The sequence below is a fragment of the Aethalodelphis obliquidens genome, unplaced genomic scaffold (assembly GCF_003676395.1).
Source record: "Aethalodelphis obliquidens isolate GAN/ISIS:26980383/991018 unplaced genomic scaffold, ASM367639v1 scaffold112, whole genome shotgun sequence".
Taxonomy (NCBI): Eukaryota; Metazoa; Chordata; class Mammalia; order Artiodactyla; family Delphinidae; genus Aethalodelphis; species Aethalodelphis obliquidens.
The window spans coordinates 627,084-643,850 of NW_020838056.1; the positions used below are offsets into that span (position 1 = coordinate 627,084).

Genomic DNA, 16,767 nt, shown 5'->3' on the forward strand with positions numbered 1-16,767 from the left:
AAATGGAAATTCTGAAGTTGAAAAGTATAATAATTGAGATGAATAATTCACGAGAGGTTCTCAACAGTAGATGTGAAATGGCAGAAGAAAGAATCAGCTAATTTGCGGATAGGTACGTCATTACTACTGACCTTATAGAAATAAGAAGGATTATAAGGGAATACTATAAACTAACTATATCCCAGTAAATTAGATAACTTAGATGAAATTTCTAGAAAGGCAAACTATTAAAATTGTTCAAACTATTAAAACATCTGAATCATTGTTCCTTTTCCATAAGAATGACCCGTATTTATAGCTTAGTAGGTTTTTCAGCCTGATTCCTGTGCATAGAAGTTAGGGGGCCCCAATACCTCTTTTCATTCTGAAAATGAATTATCCCTGTCCTTTTTAATCCAAGCTGGTGGTTCTCCTGACGTTATAATTCTAGCAAAAACTTTGTTAGTTTCCTGTAAATCTTATTGAAGTTTATTCCATTAAACAAAAAGCCTACCCATGAATCCTTCAAAACATTCTCCTCTCTAAGGTGGGCTGAGAATCAGGATACTGTGGAATAATGCCTGTAAGATTCTTAGTAGCCCTATTGGCCAGCTGAGAGAGTGGATGAGGAGTTAGGTGCCTGAAATTGAGATTCCAGAGGTTGCAGCTACTAGCCCATGAAAGCATGGGATTGCATGGCCAAGGCAGGATAAAGGAAAAAATCCTAGAAGACAGAATCTTAGGGAATTGAGAGGTCAGGCATGGAAGGATTGCCTATGATGATGGAAGGCATCTACTGAAATTTTGTGTTCAGCGGACTGTTAGATTTGGAGCACCGGAAGAAGCACAGGCGGATTTAACACGAAGCTTAAGTGTCAAGGGCCTTCATTTATGCAGGGACAGTTTACATTCATAGTTTTTTTCTTCTTACAGCCTATCCCCACTCCCCAACTGGATAAGCTTCAGTTCTCATAATATCTAGCCCCTTGCCATGTTTTGTGGAGTGGAGTGGACATCACAAAAGTAATTATGGGAAGAATAGTGTTAGTGTAAAATTGAGCTCAGAGAATAAGGCGGCAGGGGTGATCTAGGATGATGGCAGTTGGAGGAGGGGAAGTAGGTGGGACAGACTTTTGATCTGAGATTCAGTACCTTATAGCCTGCCAGCTGGCTGCTTACTTTTACAAATACATTTTTGTTGAAATATAGATATGTCCATTCATTTGCATGTTGTCTATGGCTGGCTTTGTCGTATAATAGCAGCGTTGAGTAGTTGAGACAAAGACTGAAATATTTTCCTCAGGGCCTTTTAAGAAAAAGTTTGCCAACATCTGGTCTAGAAGCAGCAATAGGGTAGAAGGCGACACCACTAAGGCCCAGTGTTAAATGCGGACAGAGTGGACAAAGAAGTATCCATCACTTGAAGGTCCTGCTGAGGAGACAAGCCTGTAAAAGGGGCAGGTTTCAGGTAGAGTAGCAAGATAAAAGGTACATATAGATGAGAAGTGGATGATTTGAGGGATTTAGCTGATAACTGACTGTGAGCTCCAAATATCACAGTGGAAGGGGTTCAGAGGTTGGGCAGGGATGGGATGTGGCCTCTGAAAGGAGATGCACAAATCCTCTTGCTGTTTCTACTATTTGTGAGTGACTGGGAGTCCTGAGCTTCTTGTGACAGCATGAGTAGGGACAGAGGGCATGTTGAGTCCAGGTGGTCTTAAGGCTGAGAAGGGTGGTCAGGCTGCAAGTGTGGTGGGGTGAGGAAGGGTAGTGGGATTCCAGGAGTACACCGAGGTTGGGATCTCCTTCCTGGCCCTTGCTAGGGGAGGTTAGAGGGGAGGAGAGGCGAGCCCTTGTGGCTGCAGAGAGTCTGATTTCATTCTCCAGAGATAACACCAGGTCTGACTTTCCGTTATACTCTGCTGCTTTCCAGACCCTTTGGCTACTAAATGTGTGGGCTGATTTTTCCAAAGTTGGGTAAAAGAGCTGTTGGGTGTTTGCCAACCCAGAGTGTATTAAGATTCAGTGGAGCATGGCCACATGAAGAGTTACTAATGATCTGCCACTGTATGGGCTTGAATGTATATGGTTGGCTTGAATGAAGTCTTCTTGTTAATTTTTATTTTGGATCAATTCTGGCTCAATCATTGGTTTATGTATTCATTACTTGTCATATGGAATTAAATTCCCTCTTCCAAACATAGTTAACTTGTAACATTAATACCTTAAAAAATCACCCCAATATAAGTGAGCTGTACTGCAGATGGAGTAGAAATGATTATTCCTGCCTTGAAATGCTTCATTACGGTGCTGTATTAGGCCAGTGTCAAACTGACTTTCATCCTCAGACCACACACTAACATCCAGTGGTAGAATGAATTCTAAGGCATACATTTTTTTGCCCCTCCCATTTTAATATCTCTGAAACAAGTACTTCAACCATTGCTATCCACATGGCAGTCCTGATATAGTTTTTGCTGCTGACATGTGTGTGTTGAACCTTGTGGACTGGGTGTGAGTGCCCTGGAAGTGAACCCAGAGACCTCAGGAGAGATGCTTTGCAGTGCTCTCTTGCATCCGTGTTCTCATGGAACAAAGCTTACGGAGCAATGTGGACGTTGGTGATTCCGAGTTGACAAATGAGACGAGTCAGCCTCCAAATGGGAAGAATTTTTTAGAAAAACTCAAGCGATTAATTTTACTTAGATTTCCTTTTTTATGTATTATAAAGGCAATATATGAGAAAATTCATATCAAAATAAGTCTCAGAGCACTTGCATTGAGTGTAAGACGAAGTTCTAAGTGATAAAGCGTGTGCCATGTAATTGGTAGCGTTTTTTCGTTCTTAGTGGTACATAAAATAATACTGTTCCTTCTGATCACTGGCATCTTAGGCTCACTGAGGTGTGCTAGGTAATATATGTGAGGACCTCCGTACAGCGTCTGCCACCTGGTAGGCATCCCACAAAGTATGCAAACTCTGAGAAGTAGAGTCATTGACACATCTCCAGTATGCAGCTGCATTGTATAATTCAGGTGTTTTGCTTAAACATTTTCATTTTTAAATGAAACGTTTAGGGAAAGAATTAAAAAACAAAGACCTTTTGTTTATATTTGAAAAAAGTGTTAGAGTTATTAACATTTTAAAATGGGCTGCCGGCTCATCTCGGTGCAATGACCTTTTGATAATGGATATTAATTCCAGCTTCAGTTTTACCAGCAGAGCTGTCAGCATAATGGATGTACATGACACGCTGCAGTAGCCAAAAAACTGTAGCACCTCCAAAGGAGCATTTAAGGAAATTGTCCCCGTTGGTTTATGGTGTGTCAGAAATCAAAACACTCATTTCTTGCTAGGTTTATTATAAAACTGCCTAAATCGGTGTTTCCTCAAGAGACCAGAAAATCACTATGAGAGCTGTTTGGGCTTTGAAGGTGTACTTGATAGCTCTCTTAGATTCCTTTATATTTAAGAATAACATTCAAAATGATGTCACAGAGCAGGAGTTGGCAAACTTTCCCGTAAAGGACGAGATAGTAAGTATTTTAGGCTTGTAGGACCATATGATCTTTGTCGCTACTGCTCAATACTGCCAGTATAGCAGGAAAGCAGCCACAGAGAATGCATACATGAGTGGTTATGACCTTGTGTCCATAAATTTTCTTTAAAAAATTAGGTGGCCAGCCCACTGGCCGTGGTTTGCCAACCCCTCTTGTACAGTAACTAACTCAGACTCTCCCAAAACTACTCTGAAATTTTCACATCAACATACTGGTAAAATTCAGTTATTAAACTATGATTCAACTTAAGAAGTAACCGAAAATTACATTTAAATGAATATATTCAGAAAGAGGCCACTGCCTTCACAGTAGTGTGAGGATTTGTGAAGAAGAAGTGGAATATTTGCCCTAAGGGCTTAGTCTAAAAATCATAATAAATACATCTTACTGAGTCAATTAGCCTTTGTTAGATAATAAAGCACCCCTTAAAGCTAAGTGACTTAAAATAATATTTGCTTACTCTTCCGTGGGTCGGCAGCACAGTCTGGGCTCTGCTGGTGTCAGCTGGACTCGCTCGTGTGTGTGTGTGTGTGTGTGTGTGTGTGTGTGTGTGTGTGTGTGTGTAGCCTTGTGTGGCTGGGGTGATGCTCACCCTCAAGGAGGCACCCTCAGGCTTTTTCCCGTGGTGGCAGCATTCAAGAAGAGTCTGCGTGGAAGCTGCAAGGGCCCTCGTGGCCTGGGCTCGGGAATCTTCTGTCACTTCCATCACGTGCTATTGACTGAAGGAAATCACTAAGCCAGCCTGGGTCTAGGGATAGGGAAAGAGGCTCCGTCTTTGATGAGAAGAGCCGCAATGAATCCATGGCCGTCTTTAGTCTAGTATAGTTACCTAGACATTTAGAACCAGAGCGTTACATGACACCATGACTGGCGCAGTTGGGGTTGGCACACTACCCTGTAAAGAGCCGGATTTTACATATTTTAGACTTTGTCGGCCATAATCTGTTGCAGCTACACAGTTCTGCTCTTGTAGCAGGAAAACAGCCATAGACAATAAATACATAAAGGGATGAACATGACTGTGTTTCAGTAAACATTTATTTACAAAACAGATGATTTTCCACCCTGATCTAGATCATCCAGTCTTTCAACAAGTATTTGTGCACCAGGCATTGTTCTCGGTGTAAGGAATATGCAATGGACAAAACTGGCAAGACCTCTGCCTTGGGGCAGACATTCTGGTGGAAAAAAATAGACAACAAAACAAAAAAAACGAACAAGAAGTTTACATTAGATAAAGTTAGATGTTACACAGTGATAAATACTGAAGGAGTCAACAAAGAAAAAGGGGGTATGAGGTGTCTGGATGGGAGTGAGGTCGACATCCTACCTTGGGGAGCCAAGGAAGGCCTCACTGTGAATATGGTTGTTAAGTAAAAGCTGGAAGGAAGTGAAGAAGCAGCCATAGGGATAAACCTGAGGGAAGGTGGGCGGAGAGAACAGTAGGTGTGAATCCTAGGTGGGAGCCTGCCTGGCAGGTCAGAGGAACAGTGGGGAGGCCAGTGTGGCCGCAGCAGAGGAAACACTGGGCAAGACACGCGGAAAAGCCAGCAGAACTGGCTGGTGCCTTCGGGGAGTACAGAGTCATTTTTGTCAAAAGCTGTTTGGAAACATGGCTAGACTGCAGTTCAATTTGAACTGAGGATTAGGAAATTGGTTGGTAATTACTGACTACCTACCTACCCCTCTATCTTGGTTGACTTGTGAAGATTCGACCAGTAGCTTGGGAAGCAGTGGGACTGATGACGGTTCCAGGTGAGGCTAATGATAACCCAGGTTGGAAAATCTTTGCTGTATAGACTCAGCTCCCACACAGAGCCGGACTCTTGTTTGCTGTCACCCTGAGGGATTGCTGTGTGAATGGGTCTGGAATTACAAAGCACTTTTTCCACGGGAACAGCACACTCCATCCTTTGAAGAATTCTAATTGTTAGAAAGTGTTTCTTTACCTTGAACTAAAACTGGCTTATCTGTGATTTTTACCTTAGTTGATTCTAGTTTTCCCTGTTGGGACTACTTAGACAACATTTGTTTCCTTCCTTCTTCCTCCCCCTCCCCCTCCCCTCCTCCTCCCCTCTCCCCTCCCTCCTCCCTCCCTCTCGCTGCATGGGGTCTTAGTTGCAGCATACAGGATCTTCATTGAGGCATGTGGGATCTTTCATTGTGGCACACGGCTTCTCTCTAGTTATGGCGTGTGGGTTGTTTTTTCTCTTCTCTGGCTGTGGTGCGTGGGCTCCAGGGCGCATGGGCTCTGTAGTTTGCGGCACGCAGGCTCTCTAGTTGAGGTGCGCAGGCTCAGTAGTTGTGGCACATGGGATTAGTTGCCCCGCAGCATGTGGGATCTTAGTTCCCCGACCAGGGATCGAACCCCTGTCCCCTGCCTTGGAAGACAGATTCTTTACCACTGGACCAGCAGGGAAGTCCCTTAGATACCATTTGTTATTTCAGTTACTTATAGGAGGAATTAAATACCTTCCAGTATGCAAGTAAAGTTTAGACTGTAGTAATATCACAGTTGCTATCTTATAATATTTTACATTTAAGATGCCAGAAATATTGTATTGAGTTTTTTCAGCTAACTATTGATAAGAGGCATGTGTATTTCTTTACTACCCTGTGTAACTATTTATAGCATCCCTTGTTAACATATCTGTCAATGTTTGGTGTTCCTTGATTTCAGTGTTCACTTGACTTGTCCTTTATTGAGGGGATTTATTCACTTGTACCTATTCATTCTAGATGGAGTTTATTTCAGGTTCATTTGGCTGTTGTTGGATTACAAACCACCCCATAACTCAGTGAATTAAAACAAAACCAAAAATCTGTTATTTTGACTCTCTTGTCTGAGGGCTAAGCTCTAGGGTAAGCTGTGAAAACTCTTACGTTAACAAATTGCCTAAGTTGGGGTAACTCCCGTGGACCCCAGTGAAGTTGGGTTCTTCTAAAGTTCTGCTTGGTTCTGGGTTGTCTTCCCAATCCTTAAATGCATTCAGTGGCCATGGTCAACGTCACCAAAATAAGCATGGTAGTCTTTTACCAAACAAGGGCCCCTGACTATGACTCCCTGACTGCTATGGCTTAATTTCCCTAATGGTCTCAAGCATTTCACGTGAGTTTCCTGCACCCTCATCTTTCTGAATGCCCTGTTCTACCTATCAGCAGTTCCTGTGGTCTCCATGCCTAAAGATTCTGTGATGGGGGAGCTAGGACTGCTTTAAAAATTATTTATTTATTTATTTATTTGGCTGCATTGGGTCTTAGTTGCAGCACGCAGGATCTTCGTCGCGGCATGTGGACTTTTCGTTGTGGTGCATGGGCTCTCTAGTTGTGGTGCTCGGGCTCCAGAGCACACAGGCTCAGTAGTTGGGGCACACGGGCTCTCTAGTTGTGGCGCACGGGCTCTAGAGCACACCGGCTCAGTAGTTGTGGTGCACAGGCTTATTTGCCCCGTGGCATGTGGGATCTTAGTTCCCTGACCAGGGATCGAAGCTGCGTCCTCTGCCTTGGAAGGTGAATTGTCATCCACTGGATCACCAGAGAAGTCCCAAGGATTGATTTTTTTTTTTTAATGTTATCTCCAAGATAGTTCTAGAAAATGCTTAACTCTTCTGTATTTAGTGAAATTTCACTTGTTTAATGTGTAGGTTTAAACACTGAGGTGTAATTCACATGCCACAAAATTCACCATTTTAAAGTGCACAGTTCACTGCTTTTTAGTGTAGTCACAAGGTTGTGGGACTATCTCCATTATCTAATTCTAGAACACTGTCATGACTTCAGACAATCCCGTGTACTCCTTAGCAGTCATTCCCATTCGTTCGTTCCCGCAGAAACCACTAACTCCTTTCTGTCTCTGTGGATTAGCTTATTCCATATAAATGGAATCATATAATATGAAGCCTTTGTGTTTGGCGTCTTTCACTTAGCAAACTGCTTACATTTTAATGTTAAAAGAAAAGGCACAAATAATCTAATTTCTTTTTTTTAAGTCTTTATTGAATTTGTTATAATATTCCTCCTGTTTTATGTCTTGATTTTTTTGGCCGCGAGGCATGTGGGATCTTAGCTTCTCAACCAGGGATCGAACCTGCACCGCTTGCGTTGGAAGGTGAAGTCTTAACCACTGGACTGCCAGGGAAGTCCCAAATAATCTAATTTAAAATCTTGTCACCTGAGAAACTTCTGTATGTTTAAATAACAGTTATTTTCATCATGTACTTGAACTTTTCTGATTTCTCACTACCTTGATATCACTAAAACTTTGCATTAACAAACTGCCCCTATTAGCTTCAAAGAGTATTTAAACACATCTACATGAAGTTTTGAATCTGAAGTAAATTCTTATGCGATGAGTAGGTATAATCCAGCTCTTAGTTTTAAAAATTGTTCTTATTTTAAGTGACTATAGGGGAAATGTATAAGATATGAATGCTCTCAAAAATATTGAACTTAGGCTGAACATAGAGTGGGCGTTTCTTGAATTTGACATGACATTATTCAGTAAGATAATATTACCAGACTTCATTTAAGAATAGTATAAGGTGGATGCCAAGCTGGCTTTTCTTTTCTCTTAAAGATGCTTTGAGAACTCTTCTCTGTTAAGCTAATACTTGGATAAAGATAGGCTTGTGATAAAACTTGAGGAAAACAAGGATCCCAACTTAAATCTCAGGTTATATCTTCCTTCTCGGACAAGAACACACTGCAGCATTAGTTTTCAGTGCTGCGTGGGTACGATATAAAACTAGGTATCTGGAAAAGCCTTCATTGAACTAGATATATTTTCCTTTAATGGAATTGCGAGGTAAGATACAAGGTTCTCTTTCAGTTTCTATTGCTACGAAGTGTATCTTTTCATTTCTTGTCTTGCCACTCATATGAACCAACAGTTTACTGTACTGAGTGAATCAAAGAAAAAGCAGATACTTTTCCCTTTTCCCCATTTACTTGGCTTCCTACTTGTAAAGTGGCTGTAGTAGTACTTGACTCATTCAGGAACTATGCAGGTAAATGAAGCCTTAAAGACTTCTGAAACCTGTCAGGAAAGATGCTGTAGTTAACAAAACCCTCCCTAACAAGTGGGCTGTAAGATGAATTCTTTATATGTAAATGTCTGTGTCTATAAATTTCCATTGATAAATTCAAGTATGCAGTTAGACCTAAGCTCTAACAGAAAAATCATAAAAAAACATTGACCTGCGAAGGCAGTAATTTGAAGAGTGGTTTCAGGGTATAGTAGTATTAAGTGACCTCCAGCCTAGACTGTGCCAGTCTGTGCTTCTCAAGGGCATGTCTGTCTATGGGCTGTGGTCAGTCTCCTGTCTGATCGTTATTTATACCTCCTGCTCTCTGAGGGAGTACATTATTTTAATTTTCCTTTCAGAAAGTGAAAATTTGTGGAGATCTGAAATTCCATCATTCTATTCTGTCCTTACAGTAGCACCGTGAAGTTGGTTTCCTCATCAATAAAATAGAGCTTAAATCTTCTTTGCAGGGTTGGTAAGAGTTAAATGAGATAATGTATCAATATGTAAAGTGCTTAATAAATAAAGGACTCCCAACAAATAGCTGTATTATTACCACTATTTGGTACCATCCTTGGGAAATAATAATGACTTGCTAGATGAATTAAAGATTTGATTTTTAAAGGCCCTTTTGAATGTTTCTGGTAATAGGAAAAAAGTGACTTTAATTTTACATCTACATTCCCAGACCCAAATAGAGCAAAAGTACAACTCCATTTTTAGTGAAGTTTTTAAAAATTGCAAAACCTTTGAAATATATCTGCCAAATATTGTGAATTTTATACAAAGGTAAGCAATATATACCTCATTAGGCTGAGCAAGGTATATATTTTCCCCACATAAGCGCCACAGTCCTGAAAGACAGCTTCCTGGGCCCTGCGTGGCACCCAGGGCTGGGTGGGGAAGGGTAGAGAGTGGATTGGGAAGGGAGGCAGGAGACATACAGCAGGGGAATCAAGATCATTTTTTCTTGTTAGCTAATCAAGAAGCTAAAATTAGTTTTGGATTCTGTTTTGTTTATAGGAATAGGCAATGCTGTCTTAATTCCCCTCCAGCCATGCTGTAGGACTTGGGTCTCAGTGAGGCCCTGTATGAGACCTACAAGAGATGGGGGGCAGAGGGGGGCTCTCAAGAATCTTTCACTTGCTCAGTGGGCGCAGATGCCCCAGTTGGACAGTTGTATGGAATAAATCACAGCAGAGAACAGACGCAGTGTTGCAGAATCCTAAAATGTTTATTTGGACCCTGTTATCTTTTCCGGTGATGTTCTCAGTCCCACCTTTCACCTGGGTTTGCCTTGCCTTCTTTATTTCAGCCTTCGCTCTTCTTCCTCTCTCAGGTGTGTTCCTGTCTCTGGCCTACTTCAGGCCAGTGGACTCCGTACTTGGTCCCAGTTTTCCTTTCAGCTCTAATCCTGAGTATTTTGGAGATCAGGAAAGACTGGAGGAGAGCATTGAGGGCCAATTTTAGGACTGTGGTATTGATGGTTTTTCCCTGTACTTTCTCCTGGACTCCTGGTTGGCCACTGATTTGTTACCAGGGTCACTACTGGGCATCCCTTTGAAAGTCCATTCAAAGGATGAAGAGGTGAGAGAAGGAAGAATAAGAATGGGGAAGGGGAGGATGCATTTGGGTGAATGATAATCGCTTGTTCCTGGACTCCCTCTACCTTTTAGTCACTGTTTTAAAAACAGCTTTCTTGAGATTTAATTGACATACCTTACAACTCAGCCATTTAAATGGTACAGTTCAGTGGGGTTTTTTTTGTGTATTCACAGAGTTGTGCAATCAGTTTTAGAACATGTTTTCATCCTAGAAAGAAACCCCATGCTGGTCAGCAGTCATTCATCACATCCCCCCAATCCCCTCTGTCTAGGAAACCATTTATCTATTCTGTTTTTATTGATTTACCTGTTCTAGAAATTTCATATACATGGAATTATATAATATGTGGTCTTCTGTGACTGGCTTCTTTCACTTAGCATCATGTTTTCAAGTTTTAGCCATATTGTAGCATATCTCAGGACTTCATTCATTTCTTGCAGAATAATATTCCACTGTATAGATATACCACGTTTTGTTTATCCATTCGTCAGTTGATGGACATGTGGTTTTTCCATCATTCAGTTATTGTGAATGCTGTGAATATTCATGAACAAGTTTTTGTGGGGACATATGTTTTCATTTCTTTTGGCATATATCTAGGACTTGAATTTCAGGGTCATATAGTAACTTTATTATTAATCTTTTGAGGAATTGCCACACTGTTTTCCAAAGTGGCTACACCATTTAAAATTTCTACCAGCAGTGTTATGGGGGGTTCCAATTTCTCCACACCCTTTCCAACCCTTGTTATTATGTGTCCTTTTTTATTATGGCTATCCTAATGGTATGAAGTGGTATCGCACGTGGTTTTGATTTGCATTTCCCCAAAGGTTAAGGATGTTGACATTTTTTTCATGATTTGTGGAGGACTGATCTTGGAACAGAAGAATCTTGGAGAAGGAGATGAGAACTCTCTGATGTATTTTTCATGTAGCGACAGCCAGAATGATCATTTTAGGGGGCAAATTTTATCATGTCACTCTGTCTGCTAGCTTTCTGCTGCTCTTAGGAGCAAGACTGGAATCATTAACATAACCAATAGCTCTTATTTCACCAACTTCATTTCAAGCCACTTTTCCCTCTTTTGTCTGTGCTGTAGCCACAGTCACCTTGTCTCTGGTTCTGTCAGGTACTGTGTTGCTTTCCACCGCATGCCATCCCACGTACCATTCCCCACCCTTCTTACCTTATTACTTCCTTCAGTGCTCAGTTCAAACACCATTTTCTCCAGGAAGCCTTCTTTGATATCCCATATTCTCCTTTGTTGCACATATTACAATTTTAATTAAGATACGAATTATGTAATTAATTGGTTAATGTCCATGCCATCTGCTAGAATGAAAGCCTCACGGAGACAGGAACCTGCCTGTCCCATTCACAGTTGCATCCCCTGCACAGTTCCTGGTGCGTGGTCATCGCTCAATATGCACTGAGCGAGTGAGTGAGTGAGTGATAGTGGATAAGAGTAGGGCTCACGTTCCACAGTCTCAGCCGCAGTATGCCCTATGCCATATGTGTTGTCTGACTTCAGACCTCATCTGCAGTGATGTGTTTCATATATTTATTCCCTCGACGTATGTTTATTCAGACCCTGATATACGTAAGACAGTAGAAGCTGAGTTCTTTTAAGGCCACCAAAATGGTTAAAATTTGGGCTGCTTACCCAGGTCTTACCCAGTTCCTCACTTGTGGAATCCAGCTGACTAATCTCCAAGGGGCAGATCCTGTTGCTTTGGAGCACAACGAAAACCACTGGTAGAAACTGAGAACATAATCTTGGATTTTGCAGAGCAATTTTTGGGAGCTACAAACTTACAAGCAGTGATTCTATTTTTGCTTCCTTCATTTTGTCTGACCTTAATCTTGAAATATGGAGAACTATGTGTTAAATAGATTGAACTGTCCACTTTTCCTTCTTTAATGTTCCATTGAGATGGAATGTCTTTATTCCCCTTCCCAAGAGTCTTGTCACCAGTGCTCACTTAGGCTTCTTAATCTGAAATACTCTGAGATATCAAAGCCATATTATAACTTACCAAAAAAGTTTTTTAATAAAAGAAAAGACATTTAACAAGCTCTTTGGCTAGGTCAGATTAAAAGCATGTTAAAAATAGGAAGGAGGGACATATAATAGAAGGTGCAAATCTATAATAGTGTCGGGAAATAGCATACAATGAGTTGTACCTCTTATAAATATATCTCAAAGAGCTACTCAAAGAGGTTTGAAGTTATATTCCCAGAAAAAGGAAATATGTAAGTCCATTATTTAGGGAAGAATTTGAGAAGTTAGCATGTGAGTGGAAGAAAGTAATATGGTATGGTCATTGAAATAGCTGGGTTTAAATCTTGAGTCTACAGTTTATTTGGTGAGATATTTTGGGTCTTAATCTCTTTAGGATAATGGTACCTATTTCATATGTTTGTTTGGAGGATTAAATGATCATATATGTAGATTTGTCATGTATAATTAATACACTTAGCATAAGTATTTAAAAATAGGTACTAAAAGTAACTGAGTGGTCCTCGCATGGGACCATATAAGCAGATCATTAGAGTGAGAAAAGTGAAGCCCAAGATAAGATATTAGATTCTAAGACAGTATCAGGCATTTTAAATGAGTTAAACTTTACTGCTCCAAGTAGGTTACAATGCAGTGTATTGAAAAATTCACAAATATGATCTCAGAGCCCTTTTTAAAAAAAAAAAAAATTGAAGTATAGTTAATTTAAAATGTTGTGTTAATTTCAGGTATACAGCAAAGTGATTGTTATACAGGTATATATATATATATATATATATATATATATATACACACACACACACAGACACACACACACACACACATATATATACTTTTTCATATTCTTTTCCACTATAGTTTTTTTCCACAAGATACTGAATATATTTCCCTGTGTTATACAGTAGGACCTTGTTGTTTATCTATTTTATACACAGTAGCTTGTTGCATCTTCCAATCCCAACTCCTAATTTATCGCCCCACCCCTTTCCCCATTGGTAACTATAAGTTTTCTTTATCTGTGAGTCTGTTTCTGTTTTGAACTTACTTAGTTCATTTGTATCATATTTTAGATTCCACAGATAAGTGGTATTGTATATTTATATTTTTTCTCCTGACTTACTTCACTTAGTGTGATAATCTCTAGGTCCATCCATGTTGCTGCAAATGGCATTACTTCATTCTTTTTTATGGCTGAGTAGTATTCTATTGTGTGTGTGTGTGTGTGTGTGTGTGTGTGTGTGTTTATATATCTCACATCTTCTTTATCCATTTTATATGTGAATGGACATTTAGGTTGCTTCCATGTCTTGGCTATTGTAAATAGTGCTGCTATGAACATTGGGGTGCATCTTTTCGAATTAGAGTTTTCTCTGGATATATGCCCAGGAGTGGGATTGTTGGATTATATGGTAACTCCATTTTTAGTTTTTTAAGGAATCTCCATATTGCTTTCCATAATGGCCGCACCAGTTTACATTCCCACCAACAGTGTAGGAGGGTTCCCTTTTCTCAACACACTCTCTAGCGTTTATTATTTGTAGGCTTTTTATTGATGGCCATTCTGACTGGCTGTTGTTCTTTTTTTATAATTAATATTTATTTGTGGGATCCTTCCTTCCTTCCTTCCTTCTTCCCTTCCTTCCTCCTTCCTTCCTCCTTCCCTCCCTCCCTCCCTTGCTTCCTTCCTTTTCTATTGAGATATAATTTACATATAATGTTGTATATGTTTAAGGTATACACTGTTGATTTGATACACATATATTGCAAAATTATATTATGCCACATAATTACCATTTCTTTTTTGTGGCGAGAACATTTAAGTACTACTGTCTTAGCAGCTTTCAAGTATATAATACTGCATTATTAACTATAATTACCATGCTGTACATTAGATCCCTAGAACTTATTCATCTTATAACTGGAAGCTTATACTCAGAGTTATAGTTCTTAAGAAGTTACAAAGAAATAGGGGTGCCTAAGAGCTTAGGATGGAAAATATCTCATTTACAGAAAGAAGAATGGAGGAATTTCAGAACTATAGATAAATCTGGCTACATAAAATGATGATGATGTTAGTCTGTGATAATTGAAAAACGGAGAGGCTAATCAGGGAAGGCCTGAGACCATAATTAAGAGGCACTAATAGAGAGGACATCTTGGAGATGGAGATAATTAACTCTTAGATGATATAAGTAGGCTGTGATCATTTGTACAGACAACTGTTAAGTTGGGTAATGCTAGCTTGTGGGAAAAAAAGAACCAAAATTTCAGTAGATTAACACAAAAGAAGTATATCAGTTGTACAATAGTAGAATCTGTGGCCTTCCTGGTCAGTGGGCTGCTTTCTTTCATCTCATTCCGTTTCATGCATCTGTCATTCTCCTGGGTCTTTGAATCCTCTGCATCCAACAGGCAGAAGAGTAATATAGTGGAGAAGACAACCTGGTCCTCAAGAACCCCAGCTAGAGATGAAAATACTTGCAAATCATCTATCTGATAAGGAATTAATTTCCAGAATATATAAAGAACTCCTACAACTCAACAACAACAAAAATCAAACAACTAATTGAAAAAGGGGCAAAGAACTTGTATCGATATTTCTCAAAAAAAAATACTAATAGCCAATAAGCACATGAAAAGATGCACAACATTATTTGTCATTATGGAAATGCAAATCAAAACTATAATGAGATATTTCTTTGAACTTACTAGAATCACAACTATTTATTTTAAAAAAGGAAAATAACAAGTGTTGTTGAGATACAGAGAAACTGGAACCCTCATGCATTTCTGGTGGCAATGTAAAATGGTACAACTGCTGTGGAAGACAGTATGGTGATTCCTCAGAAGTTAAACATAGAGTTACCATGTGATCTAGCAATTCCCCTCCTAGGTATATGCCCAAAAGAAGTGAAACAGGGCCTCAAACAAATACTTTCGTGTGAATGTTCATTGCAGCGTTATTCACAATAGCCAAAAGGTAGAAATAATCCACATGTCCATCAGCAGATGAATGGGTAACAAATGTAGTATATATGTACAGTGGAATATTATTCAGCCATAAAAAGGAATAAAATTCTGATCCATGCTACAACATGGATGAACCTTGAACACATTATGCTAAATATTAGAAGCCAGACACAAAGGGACAAATAATGTATGATTTTACTTATATTTTACAGAAAGTAGAATAGTGGTTACCATGGGCTGGGAGAAGGGGGAAATGGGGAGTTTTATTTAATGGGTACAGAGATTCCGTTTGGGATGGTGAAAATGGTCTGGAAATAGTGGCAAAGGTTACACAGCATTATTAATGTATTAAATGTCACTGAATTGTATGGTTAAAGTGGCAGATTTTATGTTATATATGTATTTTTACCACAGTCAACAAAGAAACCCAGCTGGAAATAACACATGTCCCTCTTGCTCACATCCCATGGGTGAGAACTGGTGTCTGGGCTATGTGAGGACGCAAGGAGTTTGGGGAATGGAGAGCCGGGCTGAGCAGCCACTTTCCAGCAAAGATTCCACAGTTTGGAAAGAAGAGCACAAATATTTTGCAGATAGCAACTATTGTGACATCAAAGGCTAAATGAAAAAAAATTTTTTTTTAGTATGTATGTATTTTGCAAGATACTAAATCCACTTTGGAAGTAACTTCCTTGAAACTGTAGGATCAGAAGATCCTGAAAAATTCTTATCAAACATGAGCCACGTAAAAGAAATTAATATTAAAGTTCCCATTTTACTAATTATAGTGTATGAAATGTTTAAAATGAGTAAAGTGTTCCTTATATTGTTTGTGTTTGTTCCATGTCTTATTATTAAGGTTTCCATGAATGTACTTTGATTTTCCTGTCCCTGTTTTCCCCATATGTTCACACGTGCTTCAACTTCAAATTCTCGACCACATTGCTTTCAGCAGGTGGACTACTGTCTGATGGCCCAACTGTGGGGCATCAAATGACTCGTCTGTATAAGGAAGAATGTTGAGTTTACTTCTGGGTTAAACATTAAAGAAACGTTGCAGGTAAAACTAGAGGCTCCTTAGCTTTAGGCGTCCATGGTGGAGAGGCTAATGGAAACCATTCCTTCTAAGGAGTGCAGAGGATGCTGGGATGTTTGGCTTGTAAGCCAGATGATTAATCAGAGCTTCCAGCACTGTCTGCAAATGTGTCTGCCTCTCCTGGGAAACGGGAGGAGGTTCATGTTGTGAGTTGCTCCAGTAGGCAGGACTTTGGGTCCTAGGGAAAGTTCCAGGGCAGCCACTTCCTGTTCAGCATAAGACAGTTCTTTCCAAGGGTCTGAAAACTTAAGTAGAAAGATGTCGGCTTCTGGACAAAGTGAGTGCCACAAGTCTTCAAGGGAGACCAAACAGATAAGCAATTCCAGTGTGGATGGGAGGTTGGCTGAGGGCCTCTAGAGCCCCTTGACGGCTCTAGAGATTCTGCGATTCTTTCTTATACTTGCCAGTAGTTTGCAAATATTCCTACAACCTCTAAGATGAAAAGCAGAGGAGAAGTTAACGTAATGAAAGAACACCATTAAGATGTAAATTGTTTTCTCTGTTAAGTGCTT

At 39.9% G+C, this 16,767-nt stretch overlaps 1 protein-coding gene across 6 annotated transcripts in view; it reads left to right on the forward strand.

Annotated features, from left to right (window-relative positions):
* The window catches only part of ULK4 (unc-51 like kinase 4), a 523,006-nt gene that overhangs the window by 291,942 nt on the left and 214,297 nt on the right, over positions 1 to 16,767 (forward strand). The window contains exon 33 of one of the 6 annotated variants that reach the window (XM_027097134.1): positions 15,574 to 15,928. The exons of the other annotated variants lie outside the window; for them this stretch is intronic. Coding sequence (XP_026952935.1) covers positions 15,574 to 15,656 — 83 coding nt within the window. The 3' untranslated portion in view covers positions 15,657 to 15,928. Of the gene's footprint in view, positions 1 to 15,573; positions 15,929 to 16,767 lie in introns of those variants that run through there. 6 annotated transcript variants of the gene reach the window in all.